The sequence below is a fragment of the Cervus elaphus genome, chromosome 14 (assembly GCF_910594005.1).
Source record: "Cervus elaphus chromosome 14, mCerEla1.1, whole genome shotgun sequence".
In the NCBI taxonomy this organism is placed as follows: domain Eukaryota; kingdom Metazoa; phylum Chordata; class Mammalia; order Artiodactyla; family Cervidae; genus Cervus; species Cervus elaphus.
In genome coordinates, this window is record NC_057828.1 from 6,877,710 (window position 1) to 6,896,757 (window position 19,048).

The window sequence follows — 19,048 nt, forward strand, 5'->3', positions numbered from 1 at the left end:
ATTTCTTCAAATTCTTCACCCCCCCTAAGAATTTCAGTTCAGTTCAGTTCAGTTCAGTCGCTAGTTGAGTTCGACTCTTTGTGACCCCCATGGACTGCAGCATGCCAGGCTTCCCTGTCCATCACCAACTCCTGGAACTTGCTCAAACTCATGTCCACTGAGTCGGTGATGCCATCCAACCATCTCATCCTCTGTCACCCTAAGCGTCTATTTTATCCCTGTTTTCAGAAGTTGAACTGAAGCTCAGAGAAGACAGCTACCTCCCCCAAGCTCACAAAGCCAAGAAGCAGAGGAGCTCAGGTGCTTGCCCAGCCCTGCCCACCCCCAGGGCCGTGATCACTGCACTCCTTACCAGGTCTTAATCTTTTCAGACCTTTCTAAGTTCAATGGTGAAAATATAATCTTGTTCTGAGTGATTTTCTTTTCATTACTGGTGATGTTGGCTAGTTCTTTGTGTTTGCCAAAGCAGATACGCTCCCTTTTTTGTTCATCGCTTGTTTTGGCCTTGCCCATAGTTGACTACCCAATTTGAAGAGTGAATAAAATGTGATCCACAGCTTATCACCGCAGTGAAAAAGAACAACTCCAGGCACAGTTTCCTTCTTAGAGGGCTGCACGAACGTGAAAGTACTTTTAATGATGGCTAACCTGACTCCTACTATCCAGCTCTTTGACACAAATGCCTGGCTCGCTCCCTCATCCCTTCCACCTGTCTGGAGCCTGGTCACAGACCCTTCAGCTCAGCACAGGGCAAGGGAAGACTGCCCGGCTATGGGGCTGGGTCTCCACCTTGAGAGTAGCCTCTGTTCCCTCCTGAAGCAGGAGGGCTCGGAGCAATACTCAGGCACGTGTTCCTCACTCTGCTTCCAAAGCACTTAACCAAAGAGTTACTTGCTTTCCATGGTTATGTAGACAAATATCACAATAACGAAGATGCCGAACACAGCAAGTGTCAAGCCCATTGGAAACACTTCCAGGTTCCCGTTTCCAGCTCTCCTGTTCACTCTGCAGCAGGCTTTCTCTTTGAGGTTCCTCAGTGCTTTGTATCTGATGTTTGGTGCCCTTGTAGCACATCTGTGAAAACAGTAGTGGCCTTTAGGGTTGTGTCCAACTGCTACTTGAGGACCTCTTAAAATGCGTGGGGCTTCGGTCTCAAGGGAGCAACCATGGTGGGACTTCCGGAAGCAACCCTCTGCTCATTTAAAACCTAAGCTAATTTCAAAGAGTAATATTAACAGGATATCACCAAGATGTGAGATCTCTAAAATCCCACAGAATATGTATTTATCACTGTGTGTGTGATATCTTCCGATGGTGGTGCAAGGCCAGGCTCAGGGCCTTACGGTCCCCTGATGCCCGTTGGGGATGGGTACTCGCTGATGGGGGCATCTGTACATTGGCCCTCTCCCTTTTCTCCACAGGTATAAGCACTGATTTTTCAGGGAGGAGATGGGAACTACTTTTGAAATCTGCTTATTTTACATTGCCAAAGGAAAGAGGGGAATTTCTGATCTGCTAGTCAAATCCTGGCAATCGGCCAAAATTAATTCAGAAGTTAGGAAGTATACCAGAAGGCTTTACTGTTTTGACCCATAAAACATCTGTTTTGAGTTTTTATTTCAACTCCTTGCTCTTTTTTTTTTTTTCCTTTTCTTTTTCCTTTCCCACCAATAGGAATAAAGGTTTCTAAATGACTACTAATGTTTCTAAATGACTTGGGTTCTGATCTTAGCTTACTGTGATTTATTCTATCCTCCTCAGCTTCTCTGGCCCATTTCCTTATCTCTAAATATGAGTAGCGAAGTACAGAGTCTGTAAGGCCCCTTAGACTTTGAAATTCTGAGAGATCACCAATCTTTCTCCTTTTGCAACACATTGTTTTCAGACTCAAACCCCTCACAGAAATCTGAATAATGAGTTTTTTTTTTTCCAGGAGTTGCATAAGACTCATATCTTATGCACATACATATCTTCTCATATGTTAAGAAAAGCATTACCTTCTTCCCTCAGTACGCTTAGAATCCGAGCAGAAGATTTCTACAGCTTTTGATTTATTGGTGGAAGTCTTGCATCTCTAACGAACAGAAAAAAATATCAAGAATTTATAGTTTCCAATATTTTATACAAAGAATCTTATTTTTTTTCTAGGAAAAGTCATATAATCTGAGAACTGATAAGTTTTGGTGTATCAGGTAGTCTGTGTGTGTGTGTGTGCTCAGTCATGTCTGATTCTGCGACACCATGGACTTTAGCCCGCCAGGCTCCTCTGTACATGAAATTTTCCAGGCAAGAATACTGGAGCAGGTTGCCATTTCCTACCCCAGGGGATCTTCCTGACCCAAGGATTGAATCCACGCTTCTTGCATCTCCTGCATTGGCAGGTGGATTCTTTACCCCTGTGCCGCCTGGGAAGCCCATTGGGTAGTTTAGTACCTCATAACACAAACTTTAAGTTAGCCTTCCTTTATTCAATAATTAGTAAAAACATCCAAGTTCTGTAGAGTAATATTTTACTTCAGTGACTCAACACGAACAGCAGACACGCCGGTGAAGAGGGTCACGTGATGCCAGCAGCGTTTTGTTCTTAAATATCAGCTCTTTCTTTTCTCTCTTATTTGTACTTCTTTATTGCTTGAAACTTTTCATAATGATCCCACATCATTTTCGTATAAAGAATAAAATTATTTTAAAAGACAAGTTGGCAATGAACATGGATTAGAAAGTAATTTAGGAAAATGAAAATGTTCTGTAAGAGGAGTAGAAGGAGAGATAATCATGGCGTTTCTGTTTTTTCCTTTTCCCCCAAATTTCTTTCATACTGGTATATTCTTCAGTTAAGTCAAAAGGTAAAGCTCTTTAGGCCTTTGTTCCCTCTCTGTGAAATAGAGTTGTAAAGATTAAATGATTTAAACTGTATGAAGTGATGAAAACATCTGGCACATGGTAAGCATTCAATAAACATTAGTCATAATGATTGCGATAATGATAACTGTTATTAATCTCATGTTGTTGTTTCTCTTCATATGTCTGGTTCCCCTTGACTGTCCATTTATAGTTAAGATTCAGGCCTCATCATCCTCAAATGTCTGCAGTGTCCAGGGGGTGACCCCTAGGAAGGTGAAGATGTGGTGTCAGATGGTGTCGCTGACTGCCATTTACCAAGTTCTAGGTCCCATTTCCCATGAATGCACTGAGCCTCCTCGACCACCCTGCCCTCATCTGGTAGACACTCATGGCTCCATGTTAGAGAGTGTATGTTTGAGGCACAGAAAGGTTCATAAGTTGTCTAAGGTCACTCAGTATTATCAATGGAACTCTACACCAGACTCCTCTCTACCTTCCAGCTTCTAAAAAAATAATTTCCCTCCTACGAGAAGTCTTCTTCACTGCTCTTATCCACTCAGATCACTCATCTGGTCTATATTTCTTTGACCCTCATATACATATTCTATACCTGACTTTGTTGACCTGAAGTTTTGTTTATTTGTTCAATAAACATTTGTACTGTGCTGCTGAGTACCAGTCCCCATGCTGGCAGTGAGGATTTTCACAGGGACCACCACACTATCCTTGTCCTAAACAGCTGATCACTGAGCATGGGGAGTTTGTGTGTATTCTGCACTGACTTCCTTCTCCCTAATCAGACCATCTGTTGGATCTCACAGAGCTGTCTTCTATTTCTCTCCACTCCCCCCGCCCAGTTTTATTGAAATAATTGACATACGTTGCTGTATAGATTTAAAGTGTATGGCAGGATGCCTTGATTTTCTATTTCTCTTTAATCAAGCCATATTATCTACCACTGGGGGTAGATATTTGTCCCCCTCCCAGGGGCCCAGCACCCCTGAACACAACAGGAGCCTCTGACAGCTGCCACGCCTCCAGAGTCCTCAGGAGGCTGTTGGCTGAGAGTGAGGGAGTCAGGCGTCAGGAGCAAGATGGGACTTGCCTTTCAGGAGAGGACTGACCCGCACATTCACAGAACAAACAGAACAAGATCCGGAAGGAAAGACCAGAGGAGGAGTTCTGACAGCAGGACTGAGATAGACTGACGCGGGGGTGATGGAGGGTGGGGCAGGAGAGGGAGGCCGCTGGGCACTCGTGTGAGCCACAGAATTTGCAGGAGGAAGGACAGCCCTGGTCTTAGCAAGTGCTTCGTTAGGACACCCCAAGAGAACACACAACTTAGTGAGTCTGGACACCCACCTTCAGAGGGTGCTGGGCCAGCAGGTGTGATGGTCTCAGCCCAGCGTGGGGTGGGAAGGGCCTGGCCTGCTCCGTGACCATCTACTGCGGGTCACCCACTCCGGCAGAGACCACCAGGGGTGAGTCAGTTGTGGCCTCCACCACTCCCCCCTACCCACTACCCCACCTTCTTAAACAAGATGGTCTCAGCAGTGGTTTACCAACTGCAGGGTCTCTGCAGACGGTGGGAGCTGTGCCTGGCACAAGAGCACCACGTCTGAGGGAGCACTGTTCTCAGCGAGGACACCACCACACCTGCACTGCATCAGTTTCCTGGAGGAAGAAAGCAAGGCTCTGGAGGTAGAAGGACTTTGAAAACTCCCACATGTGTGGGCTGCGGGGGTGTGCTCACCAAGAGACACTCAAACTATTTCCAAGGGGGTTGGAAACATCTTTTATAAGCATATTCTTTTCTTTAAACCTTTTTTAATTACAGAAGTTTCAAACATATACAAAAGTAGACAATAGTATAATGAACCTCTGTGTACCCATCAAATGCAGTTTCTTTTTAATCCTCTTACATTTAAAAATAGATATGTTAAGTAAAGCATTGGGGTAGAAATCTGCTGCAAAATCAAATTATAGGATTTCACAGTTCTTAGGCAATCACATACTCCCCTCCTATCTTTCCTCCTGTCATAGGAGGTGTAGGTCTTTGATTTCCTTTTCTTCTATAATTTATTGCCCTTACTTGTATTCCTAGAGTTCTCCTACAGTATGTAAAAGGTGAATGTTTTGATTTTCAAAAAAAGAGTAATTATGCTTGTCAACATGACTCTGCAGCCATCAATAACAATAATAAAGACTATATAACAGGGAAAGAGTTATCAGCTAATGTTAAACACAGTAAAGTACAAAATGCTATGTGCACATTGACGACAGCTGTGTAAACACATACTGCATGTGCACATAAACAAAAACCGGAGGGAAACTGAAAGAATTAAATCAGTTTTTGCATGTTTGTAGTTGATTTATTTTTTATCTTTGAACAATTCTTTAATGTTGCTGTAATACGATTTTCACTGTAAACACCATTTACAAGGGAACTAAAAAATATTGGTGCTCATTAAAGCCATGGCTTAGTGAGGGTAAATGGTACCCATGGGGAAATGGAATATCTCTGCTCCTTTCTCCCTATGCCTGGAGCTAAATTCTGCAAAGGCAGCTGCTTTTGCAGAGCATTTGCAGCTGATACTGAGGAAATGCGTAACCTCCTCTGCTGCTCCACCCCCTTCAGTACACCCCTAGCACTGAAATCAGAAAAATACACTCATCCACATATTATCGATCAACTGTAGATGTACATGTAGTAGTTCTGAGATATACCAGTACAATAAACCATGAGTGTCTCACTACAACACCAGCTAATGCTTACATAGCATTTCCGGTGTGCCAGTCCCTGTTCTAAGCATTTTACAGAAATAAACTCATTTAATCCTACCACCCTACGAGGAAGATGCATTTATAATGCCCATTTTGCAGATGAGAAAACTGAAGTATGGCTGGTTTAAGGAGTGTGCCCATGGTCATGCAGCTGGCGAGATGGTGGAGCCAGCGGCCAACCCAGGCGCTGCAGCCTCGGAGTCCCTCCTCCTCACAGCAGGCTGTACTGCGTAATGATGGTGCTCTTCACTGGAAGGGAATTAGAAATACCGTGCCCAAATGTTTAATATCTTGGGCATAGAACGTGCCTCAGTTCGTTTAATCTTTCTAACAACTCTAAGAGCTAATTGTCACCACTTTATAGGTGAAGACATAGAGACTTATAGGCTAAATTATTTACCCCAGATTACACAATTAGTGAAAGGAATAGCTGTAATTTAAATTCAGATATTCTGGCTTCAATGCCTATGCTTTCTGGTTTTTAGTTTTGGAATCATTCTGTTGGGGAAATTCATCATTACGAATATACCAAAACATATTTCTGAAAACTGATATCGTTAGTTGATAAATTATCCAATCATCAATTAATTTCCTAAAGAAGTAACACTTGTAACCATCAGATCTCTTCTTCAATATTTCAGATAAATTGTCTTTTTATAAGCTTTTTCCAGGTAGACTATTTTGTGCTAATTCTGGCCTACTTATATATCAGTTCAGTTCAGTCACTCAGTCGTGTCTGACTCTCTGCGACCCCATGGACGTCAGGCTTCCCTGTCCATCACCAACTCCCAGAATTTACTCAAACTCATGCCCACTGAGTCGGTGATGCTATTTATATATGTGTGTGTGTGTGTGTGTGTGTATACATATATATGTGTGTCATATTGAATGTGAAAGTGGATTGTGTATGAGATATTATGTCATACTCTATTATGGCTAACTATAAAACACTGGGCTATTATCTAGAGCCAGAAAGAACAATAATCATTTTGTATCCTCATTAAATCATTACTCACCCAAAAATGTATTCGCTCTTGAAAAATAATCTACCTTGACTAAAGCCATTCATACTTGCCCATAAAGAAATGCAAGTTTGTTTGCATTTCCACAAGAAGTGTATTTTACAATGTAGACCCAAATCTAGCCAGAAATGTCATAGGTTGATACCCACAATTATAGGCAATCAAAGCGGTGCCGCACGCTGGGTTTCCCACCCTTTTTTCCTCTAATCCTCCCATGACTTCAAACTGTTGGACTCTGGGGAATCTAGAGGCAGTGAAGCTCCTGGGGGTGGGAACGAAATTCTCTCCTAATCACTAATGCAATTAGTCGCTAACTCACTAAAGCAATTTTTGGAAAAGGCCTATATGTAGAACCAGACTTTTTACCAAAGACTTGGCAAACTGGCAGTTTGCGACCCTGCTTAAAGGCAGAAAAAAACCTTTTGATTTAGAACTCTTTAAAATTGAGTTAGCCCAATCCCTTTATTGACTAAAATGATTAAGTTAATAAAAGATTTTACAATAATCTCAGACTTTCTTGTTTTTACCTCAACTTTGATTAAATAAAGCTCTCATCTAAAACATTGTGTTCTTTTAACCTAAGTAATGATTTTGAATTAATTTAATAATCTGCATCACATTAACAAAAGAAAGGTTAAAAACCTTGTGATCATTTGCATTCTCAATTTTTAAAACAATTCTCAGCAAACAGGAATAGAATGGGAATTTCCTTAACTTGTTAAAAGATTTCTTCCAACACCTACATCAAAAATCATACTCAAAAGGAAAATGTCATAAACATTTTCTTTTGATCAGAACCAAGTAAGAATTCTTACTATTATCCCTCTGACTTAATATTGTAATAAAGAGGTCTTAGGCAGCGCCGTAAAACAGAAAGAAATGAAAGGTAATCAAAACGAACTAAAGAGATTTACAGAAAAATGATGATGATTGCAAAGAGTTCATTGTTAGAAAATCAATATACCAAAGTCAACTGCATTTCTATCTACGAGCAACTAACCATTTAAAACATAATTTAAAAAAGATACTATTCCCAACAGTAATCACAAAAAGTCGGACACGACTGAATGACTAAGCACAGCACCCCACAGCGCCTAATAAAGCTAACAAAAGATAAGCCTGATCTTCACTGAGAAAATAATACAATCTTACTGAAGGACATTAAAGAAAATTTCAATAAATGTAAAGAACACGAACAGGAAGACTCAGCAGAGTGAAAATCCAGCTCTGTCCAAATTAATTTATTAAGTCAATACAATTTCAATCAAAATTCCAGTCTACATTTTTCATGGAATTTGATAAACTTATTCTAAAATTTATATAGAAGAACAAAGAGACAAGTAAAGACACCATTTAAAAACAACAAGGTGGGGGAAGATATGCCTCATAACTCAGGCGAGAAAAAACTAACAGGCCAACTCCAAGTTGACACAAATACTAAAATCATCTGACCAGGATTTTAGAGTAAATTTCACAAAGTGCTTCAAGGAACAATGAGACATGTTTGAAACAAATGAAAAAATTTTAATTCTCTACAGAAATGGTACAGGAAAATCTAGTGTAAATTTTGGAATTGAAAAAATTCAACAACCAAAATTTATTTAGATGGGCTTGACAGCAGAATGAAGAAGACAGAGGAAAGAGTCGATGTCCTTGGAGATAGAAGTATATAAGTCATCCAAAACAAACAATACAGAGAAAACAGAATAAAAAAAAATGTCTCAGAGTCTTAATGGATTATAATGTCTAACATGTACGTAATCAGAGTCCCTAAAGCAGAGGAAGATGAAGTCAGGCTAAAAAAGGTATTTGGAGAAATAATGACTGACAAGGTCCCAAATTTGACAAAAGGACTAGAAAAGTCAGTTTTCATTCCAATCTTAAAGAAGGGCAGTGCAAAAGAATGTTCAAATTACTGGACAATTGCATTCATTTCACATGCTAGTAAGGTTATGCTCAAAATCTTTCAAGCTAAGCTTTAGCAGTACGTGAACCAAGAACTTTCAGATGTACAAGCTGGGCTTAGAAAAGACAAAGGAACCAGAGATCAAATTGCCAACATTCACTGGATCATATAGAAAGCAAGGGAATTCTAGAAAAACATCTATTTCTGCTTCATTGACTAAGCAAAAGCCTTTGACTGTGTGGATCTCAACTGGAAAATTCTTAAAGAGATGGGAATACCAGATGACCTTTCTTGTCTCCTGAGGAACCTCTGTGAGGGTCAAGAAGCAATGGTTAAAACCAGACATGGAACAACTGACTAGTTCAAAATTGGGAAAGGAGTATGACAAGGCTGTATATTGTCAATCTGTTTATGTAACTTATATGCAAAGTACACCATGCTAAATGCCAGACTGGATGAATCACAAGCTGGGATCAAGACTGGTGGGAGAAACATCAACAACCTCAGATATACAGATGATACCACTCTAATGGCAGAAAGGGACGAGGAACTAAAGAGCCTTTTTTTTTTTTTTTGAATCAGCCATGGATTTACATGTATTCCCAATCCCGATCCCCCCTCCCACCTCCCTCTCCACCCGATTCCTCTGGGTCTTCCCAGTGCACCAGGCCCGAGCACTTGTCTCATGCATCCCTAAAGAGCCTTTTGATGAGGGTGAAAGAAGAAGGTGAAAAAGCTGGTTAAAACTCAACATTCAAAAAAACAGATCATGCCATCTGGTCCCATCACTTCATGGCAAATAGAAGGGGAAACAGTGGAAACAGTGACAGATTTTACATTCTTGAGCTCCAAAACCACCTTGGACAGTGACTGTAGCCATGAAATTAAGACTGTTGCTCCTTGGAAGGAAAGCTATGACAAACGTAGACAGCTTATTCAGAAGGAAAGACATCATTTTGCTGACAAAGGTCTGTACAGTCAAAGCTGTGGTTTTTCCAGTAGTCGTGAATGGATGCAAGAGTTGGACCATAAGGAAGGCTGAGTGCCAAAGAATTGATGCTTTTGAACTGTGGTGTTGGAGAAGACTCTTGAGACTCTCTTGGACAGTAAGGAAATCAAACTAGTCCATCCTAAAGGAAATCAACCCTGAATATTCACTGAAAAGACTGATGCTGAAGCTGAAGCTCCAATACTTCGGCCACCTGATGTGAAGAGCCAACTCATTAAAAAAGATCCTGATGCTGGGAAAGATTGAAGGCAAAAGGAGAAGAGGGTGGCAGAGGAAGAGATGGTTAGAAAGCATCACCGACTCAACGGACATGAATTTGAGTAAACTCTGGGAGATGGTGAAGGACAGGGAAGCCTGGCAGTGCTGCAGTCCATAGGGTTGCAAAGAGTTGAAACACTACTTAGCGGCTGAAAAACAATAGCAACTAATCTATAGATTTAAGAAGTTGAATGAATTCCAAACAGAATAAACCCAAAGAAAGCCATGCCAAGATATGTCATAATCAACTTTCTGAAAACTTTCATGATGTTGAAGGGTATCATAAAGAAAGTGAAAAGGCAACCTTACAGAATGGGGAAAAATATTGGCAAATCATATATCTGATAACAGTCTAGTATTCAGAATATAAAGTCTTATAACAAAAAAAAAAAACAACAAACTATCTGGTTAATATCGCTTGAGGAGACATTTCTCGAAAGAAGATACACAAAAGGGAAATAGACACTTGAGAAGATGGTTTAGCATCACTAATCATTAAGGAAAAATGCAAATCAAGACCGCAATGAGATTCTACACCCACCAGATGGCCGTTAAAAAACTTGGATTGGAATAAGGAGAGGTGACAAGGATATGAGAAATAGGAACTCTCATACATGGGTAGTAGGAAAATGCTGCAGCCATTACCATACGACCCAGCAATTTCACTCCTAGTTATGTACCCAAAAGAACTGAAAACAGGCCCTCAACTATTTGTATGTGAATATTCAAGGTAGCACTATCCAAATGTCCTTCAATGAATGAATGAATAAAAAAATTGTGGTATATCTACACAATGAGCTTCCCTGGTAGCTCAGTTGGTAAAGAATCCGCCTGCAAAGCGGGAGACCTGGGTTCGATCTCTGGGTTGGGAAGATCCCCTGGAGAAGGGAAAGGCAACCCACTCCAGTATTCTGGCCTGGAAAATTTCGTGGACTGTATAGGCCATGGGGTCGCAAAGAGTGGGACATGACTTTCGCTTCACTCACATACAATGGACTAGTATTCAGTCATAAAAGATACAGATACCTGCTACAGCATGGATGAACCTTGAAAACCTTATGCTAAGTGAAAGAAGTCAGTCACAAAACATCACATACTAAGTGACCCCATTCATATGAAAAATCCAGAAGTAAATTCATTGAAACAGAAAGCATATAAATCATTGTTGGGAACAGGGTGGGGAATAACTGGCCACTGGGTACTGAGTTTTATTTTGCGCTGATGAAAATATTTTGAAATTAGATAGAGGTAGTGGTTTCACAGCATTATGAACATTCTAAATGCCATTGTTCATTTTAAAAGAGTAAATTTTGCATTGTGTGAATTTAACCTCAGTTTTTAAAAACGTCTGACTCCTGTCATTGTACTGTGAATGTCTCTATGCTGTGGTCCCCAGTCTTTTTGGCACCAGGGACCACTTTTGTAGGAGACTGGGGAGGGAGGGAAGTGCTTTATTTCTGTTGTTATCACATTGCGATATGTAATGGGATAATTAGACAGCTCACCATAATGCAGAGCAGTAGGAGCCCTGGGCTTGTGTTCCTGCAGCTAGCCGGCCCCACCCGGGGGTGGCAGGAGAGCATTGGGAGCGGCTGCAAATGCAGATGAAGATCTTCAGCTGCCCACCACTCAGCTTCTACTGTACAGCCTGGTTGCTAACAGGAGGCTGGGGACTCCTGCCTTTATGTCTTTCATCTAAGAAAATACATAATAAAGTTTGGGGGATGGAGTAAAAAGTCACAATGTCTACAGTTTAGTCTGAGAAACAGTAATATACGAACAAAGCTAGTGGAGGTGATGGGATTCCAGTTGAGCTTTTACAAATCCTGAAAGATGATGCTGTGAAAGTGCTGCACTCAATATGTCAGCAAATGTGGAAAACTCAGCAGTGGCCACAGGACTGGAAAAGGTCAGTTTTCATTCCAATCCCAAAGAAAGGCAATCCCAAAGGATGCTCAAACTACCGCTCAATTGCAGCCATCTCACATGCTAGTAAAGTAATGCTCAAAAGTCTCCAAGCCAGGCTTCAGCAATACGTGAACCGTGAACTTCCAGATGTTCAAGCTGGTTTTAGAAAAGGCAGAGGAACCAGAGATCAAATTGCCAATATCTGCTGGATCATCGAAAAAGCAAGAGAGTTCCAGAAAAACATCTATTTCTGCTTTATTGACTATGCCAAAGCCTTCGACTGTGTGGATCACAATAAACTGTGGAAAATTCTGAAAGAGACAGGAATATCAGACCACCTGACCTGCCTCTTGAGAAACCTGTATGCAGGTCAGGAAGCAACAGTTAGAACTGGGCATGGAACAACAGACTGGTTCCAAATAGGAAAAGGAGTACATCAAGGCTGTATATTGTCACCCTGCTTATTTAACTTATATGCAGAGTACATCATGAGAAATGCTGGGCTGGAGGAAACACAAGCTGGAATCGAGATTGCTGGGAGAAATATCAATAACCTCAGATATGCAGATGACACCACCCTGATGGCAGAAAGTGAAGAAGAATTAAAGAGCCTCATGATGAAAGTGAAAGAGGAGAGTGAAAAAGTTTGCTTAAAGTTCAACATTCAGAAAACTAAGATCATGGCATCTGGTCCCATCACTTCATGGCAAAGAGATGGGGAAACAGTGGAAATAGTGACTGACTTTATTTTTTTGGGCAGCCATGAAATTAAAAGACGCTTACTCCTTGGAGGCAAGTTATGACCAACCTAGACATCATATTAAAAAGCAGAGACATTACTTTGCCAACAAAGGACCATCTAGTCAAGGCTATGGTTTTTCCAGTAGTCATGTATGGATATGAGAGTTGGACTATAAAGAAAGCTGAGCGCCGAAGAATTGATGCTTTTGAACTGTGGTGTTGGAGAAGACTCTTGAGAGTCCTTTGGACTGCAAGGAGATCCAACCAGTCCATCCTGAAGGATATCAGTCCTGGGTGTTCATTGGAAGGACTGATGCTGAAGCTGAAACTCCAATACTTTGGCCACCTGATGCAAAGAGCTGACTCATTTGAAAAGACCCTGATGCTGGGAAAGATTGAGGAGGAGAAGGGAACAACAGAGGATGAGATGGCTGGATGGCATCACCAACTTGATGGACATGGGTTTGGGTGAACTCCGGGAGTTGGTAATGGACAGGGAGGCCTGTCATGCTGAAGTTCATGGGGTCACAAAGAGTCAGACAAGACTGAGCAACTGAACTAAATGAACCGAACTGAACAGATAAAATTTTAAAACAAATGTGGTAAAACATTGAGACTTGGTATTTCTAGGTGAAGGAACTCACCATCAAACTGGAACTCCAATAGACAGGAACTCTTTGTTGGAAACTTTCTGTTAAGTTTGAAATCACTTCTTAAAAAGACGCCAAGAAAAGAGTAAGAAGACAAACCTACCGATGGGGAATGTTAGTAATGGGAGAGGCCATGCATGTCAAGGGGCAGGAGTTACTTGGGAAATCTCTATCTTCCTCTCAATTTTGCCGTGAACCTAAAACTACTGCAAACATACTTGTCTCACAAAAAAGAGAGAAAAATCTCAAACTACTAGAAGATACATTCTACACTTAATGACTGACAAAGGATTAGCATCTAAAATATACAAAGATTTCTTACAAAGCAACAAGAAAAAGGTAAACAATCTAATAGAAAAAAATGGGCAAGAGACATGAACAGGCATCTCACAGATGAGAAAACACAAATGACCCACTACACAAGTGTAAAGATGCTCAACTTGCAATAAGAAAAATACAAATTACAGTTGTAATGAAATACCATCTTCCACCCACTACACTGACAAAAATTAAATTTGTCAATACTACACTTTGAAGAAGATTTAGAAGAATGGAGCTCTTAACATACTGCTGGTAGGAGTGTAAAATGTTGCAGCTATTTTATAGAACCACTTAGCATGGTCTCTTAAGTTGAAGAGAGATATTTCCTTCGATTCCACTACTAGTGGAGCAGGTCCACTTCTCGGTATATTCATTCAATCAGAAAAAATTTCTTGTGCATGTACACAATGGGTCATGTGCCCCAGTGTTTGTGGCAGCACTGATTGTATTAGAAAAGCTTGGAAATGATCTGAAAAGTCCAACAAATAAAGAATGAATAGATATATTTTCATAATAACTGTATAGCAGTAAAAATGAACTAGAGCAACAGATATTGAGTGAAGCTCACAGCATAATACGGAATGATAAAGGAAAGTTGCAGAAGAATACTTGGGCTTCCCAGGTGGCTCAGTGGTAAAGAATCCACCTGCAATGAAGGAGACATGCTTTCAACCCCTGGGTTGGGAAGATCCCCTGGAGATGGAAATGGCAACCCACTCCAGTATTCTTGCCTAGGAGATCTCATGGACAGAAGCCTAGTGGGCTACAGCCGGTGGGGTCACAAAGAGTTGCACACGACTCAGGGACTAAATCACCACCACAGAATACTTACATTGTGATATAACCTAAATAAAATCCAAAATTATGAGAAACTGAAGTTTGTGGATACTGTAAAGAAAAGGAAAAGAATGAAAGGTAGAAAATTCAGGGTAGTGACTACCTTGGGGAAAGGTAGGAAGGGAATATAGTCAGGGAGGGATACACTGGGGTCTTCAACTGAATTGGAAATGATTATTTTTTAATCTCTGGAGTGGGACTCTAACTACTCATGTGATTCTCTATACCTTTTTAGATGCATAAGATACGTTATAATAAAATGTCAAAAAAAGTTTTTCAGGTTTGAATTTTTTTGTCCATTTGGGAAAGTTCTGGGTACCCATCTGCATATACGTCAGCCCATTTCAACTCTCCTGATTTCTGTAGCATGGTTTAATGAGTGAATGGAAGGATGGATGACAAGCGCCTCTCTTTACAAAGAAAGCCTTTGCTTCCACGGGTGAACATGGAGTCCTTCTGCGATACAAACAAAAGAGACACTGGGGGGAGCTGTTTCACCACTCAGGTGCCTGGTTGTTTTTCCGCCCCTTTGAAAGCTTGATATACTGGAAAGGGCAATAGAATGGAAATTGGGAGGCTGGAATTCTATTCCAACTTTTCTTCTAACGCTGTGTGGGTTGGGCAAGTCATATCTCCTCTCTGCTTGTTACTTCATCTATAAGATGAACCATATAGCCTCCTCCAAGAAGCCTTTCAGATAGGAAATTCCATAATCAGTAGCTATCTCTAGTAAATCATGCTTAGACTCATGAATTGTGATGAATAGTTCCTGGTGCTCACAAAGCCCTACCAAGTCCCAAGAAATTAAAATAACTCATGGGTCCTCATGTGAGGAATTCCTATCCCCCAAATGGATACACATAACTAAACTCATAAGGCAAATTATAAATTAGTTAAAGTCAGTGTGGTTATATTCTTAGATGAAAGGGAATGGAAAGATGTACATCCTAAACAAATACATATTTTTCCTACAGAAAAAGATCACCACTGCTCATAATTCTGTTTTATGAAAATAAATGTTTATTTTTATTATCAGCTTAGAATCACTATAATCAGAGTTTGGTTTCACTATCTCTTCCTGCTGCTCTTGTATTTCAAAAACTGAGTTTTACTACATAGAAAGAACCAGCATGTAACCAATAAGATAAAGGCAAAAAAAATACAATAAAGGCACATTGATTATTAAGCATATCTACCGGGAGGTCAGTATTTTTAGCAGAACAATGTTAAATTACATTCCCTGTAAAGATGGCATTTAGCTCCCATTAGCACATGTCATAGGTAAGAACAAAGGGCTTATTAAGTAGTTATAGAATATGCAATTTACTCTTCACTTTGACTCAACTGAATATACGACCATTATTGGGAATAAGGATGTTTCTCAATTAATTAAGAAACTACTATAGAGATGTTTAACATCAGGTCTCCTAAAATCTTTACATGCAACTCAAACCACACACTTAATGGCAGTCTTAAGAGTAGTATATTCCCTAGGTATACAGGGTCTTCTGTTTGCAGAGCTTGGGGTAGGCTCTGTACGTGATAATTACAGGCCTACGAGGCATATTATCAGCAACAATAGCAATTGAGACACAGAGAGTAAAAAATCCTATGAAAGTCCTGGCACAAAGACACTGAAACGATCTCAGAATCAGAAATGGAAAAGACACGAAGCTTTCTCTCCTTTCCTTTTCCTTCCCCGGATTGCCAGTGTGTTCTGCACTGGAAGACCAGAAGAGGGGACAAGGACTCAGAGTGCCAGCCTGCCTGAAGGTCGAGGACATGGAGCAGGGGGCTTCACACACAGCCCTCTGGGGGTACCTGATGGGTGGAGGACAGGAGCCGACGGGGAGAGAACAGCTTGGAGGCTCTGTGTGCCTCTGTCCCAGGACAGAAAGGCCGTGAGCGGAGGGCCCCATGGAGGTGTTGGCATGTCCAGGGGTCAAGGAAGTAGTGATGGGGGCTGTGCAGACAAGGAGCTGGCTGTTACGACTGTGAAATTGCTTATGCTGAGAGAATTAGAAAATTGAACAAAAAGGTAAATACACTGAGGATAATGGAAGGCAGGTTTCTCCCTGTCAGAGCAGTGACTTACAAACACAGAAAGAAGAAAGGTTAGAACACTGCAATGCTGGATTGTAATCGAAAGCCAATATGGACTCATACTTTAAAAATGTACGTATATAGAGATATAAAAATAGTGATCGATGCATATGCCTATGTGTACATAGAAACAAACATTTTCTAACTCTGTCCACTGAGAGGGCCTAGAAGCAATGACTCCCCAGTAACAGCGAGCTCACCGAAGGTCTTGGTTTCTGAATATCATTCTGCAGTAAAAGAAGCCAGCATTCCTGGGGCAGAAAAGCACAAGATGGGTCTGAAACATCTTGTTATGTTTCAGAAGTTAAGGATATGCTCAAGGAATGATGAGCACATGTCAAAAAGACACAGTATCCATGTCTTTTTCTGTTTTTGTTTTGTACTGCTTTCACTGCACTGCATGTGGGATATTAGTCACCACTTCTTGTTATTTAGTCACTAAGTCATGTCTGACTCTTTGCAACTCCATAGCCTGTAGCCCACTGGACTCCTCTGTCCACGGGATTTCCCAGACAAGAATACTGGAGTGGGTTGACATTTCCTTCTCCAAGGGACCTTCCCAACCCAGGGATCGAACCCACGTTTCCTGCAATGGCAGGCAGATTCTTTACCATCTGAGCCAGCAGGGAAGCCAAACCAACCAACAAATAAACAAATGAGGGTGAAGGGAAAGTCTTCCTTATAGTAAAATACCAACTACTAAACGTGGAAGAAATAATAGAAATAGAAACTTTCAATGGGCCATCCTGATGATGGAAGTTGAATTAGGCAGTCATTTCTGAGTACTGGGCTAATGAATACTGGGTTTGATGAGGTATCATTTCAGAATATTTTCCCTCAAAACTTTGTTCAATTCCAAAGAGAGAAATGATAGCTTTATGGAGGGACCTGACAGACACCAACTTTTCCAGGTGATTAAGGTTAGCATTTACCAGCAGTGGGACAGAATGACAAGAGCACACCATTTCTGAGGGATTCCTGCCCGGATACACGGCCTGAATGAAAATCAAAAGAAAAATCACCCTGCAAAATGAAAGGCCTGTCCTCCTTAAAACAGTCAGGGACATTTGACAGGGAAAGACCAAGGCACTGTTGTTTCAGACTGAAGGAAGCTGAAAAGACTTGACAACTACAGGCAACACGTGTTCCTGGATTGGCCTTGGGCCAGAAACCAGAAGACATAATGGGAACAGTTGGTGAAATCTGAATGGGGTCTGAACACTGGATGGTAGCATTGAATTAATGTGCATTTCCTTATTTGGAGTGTTACACAATGGTTATGTGGGAAAGAATCCCGTAGGGGTAGGCAGAATACATGCTGGAGAACTGAGGGGCTGTATGACTACTGTTTGCTTTTAGTGGTTCAGAAAGACATAATGGTGGGATACACGCATGCACACGCATGCACATATGTGCACACACACACAAAATAAGGGCCTACTATATAGCATAGGGAACTATACTCAATATTTTGTAATAACCTATAAGGAGAAGGAACATATATATCATATATATACAAAAACTAAATCACTAAAACTAACCAACATTGTAAATCAACTATAGTTTAATTTTTTTTTTTAGTTCAATTTTTTTAAACGTGGTAAAAGGTAATCCTTGGATTTTCTGGGATATGGGAATTCTATTGAGTTGGTCAGAAAGTTATTTTGGGTCTTTCTGTAAGACGTAATGGAAAAATCCAGATGAACTTTTTGGCTAACCCAATACTATTCTTGCAACTTTCCCCAAGTTTCAACTTATCTCAAAATAAATTATTCAAAAAATGTTTAAAGAAGCAGGGGATAGATTTAAACCTAAGATTGAGAATCCTATGTACTGAGAGAGCACATATAACATTTTTTTAAAAAGTTTGATCTGCCTCATTCAACACACAGCACTCACAGAGAGCAATCTTTAATTATATCTGTATATTTAACTATATAAATACATTTGTGTGTGATGTGATAAGTCACTTCAGTCATGCCTGTTCTTTGCGACGCTATGGACTCTAGTCTGCCAGGCTCCTCTGTCCATGGGATTCTCCAGGCAGGAGTACTGGAGTGAGTTGCCTTGTTCTTCTCCAAGGGATCTTGTGGACCCAGGGATCCAACCCACGACTCCTGAGCCTCCTGCGTTGGCAGGCAGGTTCTTTACCACTAGCGTCACCCACCTGTAGGCTACTGTAAATCACATTCTATGGCACTTGGGAGTTCAATACTGAAGATTCCATCTCCATTATATTATTTTTCACTAAGTATATTGCTTTGTACCGCAGATAATGAAATATCATGCTTTTTATATAATATCAATGATAAGAATATTATTTCTTTGTACTTATATAACTCATTATATGCCATCACTTCTCTATTTTACCCACTCCAACTTAATCCTTACAAAATTCTAAGAAGTTGAGATTATTATCATCCATATTTATGGATGAAAAAGTGAAGACACAGAAAAGCCAAGTGTCTTGTCCAAGTTAGTGGCAGAACTGGGATATGAACCCGGGTGGTAGAGTCCATATTTTTATATACATGTTCTTTGTTTTTGGAGCTCTATTTAAATTTCTGCAAGGCAGAAACTATGGCTCCTTTTGCACCTATTTTCTTCCTGAAGAAGGTCTAGCACAACACCCTATATATAGGGTGTATAACTGTATATACGCTAT

General features: G+C 40.6%; 1 protein-coding gene across 1 annotated transcript in view; it reads right to left on the reverse strand.

The window, feature by feature from the left end:
- Positions 1 to 447: 447 nt before the first annotated feature.
- The window catches only part of LEMD1 (LEM domain containing 1), a 30,823-nt gene continuing 12,222 nt past the window's right edge, over positions 448 to 19,048 (reverse strand). The window contains exons 5-6 of the mRNA XM_043924120.1: positions 1,998 to 2,074; positions 448 to 1,074 (exon numbers count right to left, since the gene is read on the reverse strand). Coding sequence (XP_043780055.1) covers positions 888 to 1,074; positions 1,998 to 2,074 — 264 coding nt within the window. The 3' untranslated portion in view covers positions 448 to 887. The remainder of the gene's footprint in view (positions 1,075 to 1,997; positions 2,075 to 19,048) is intronic.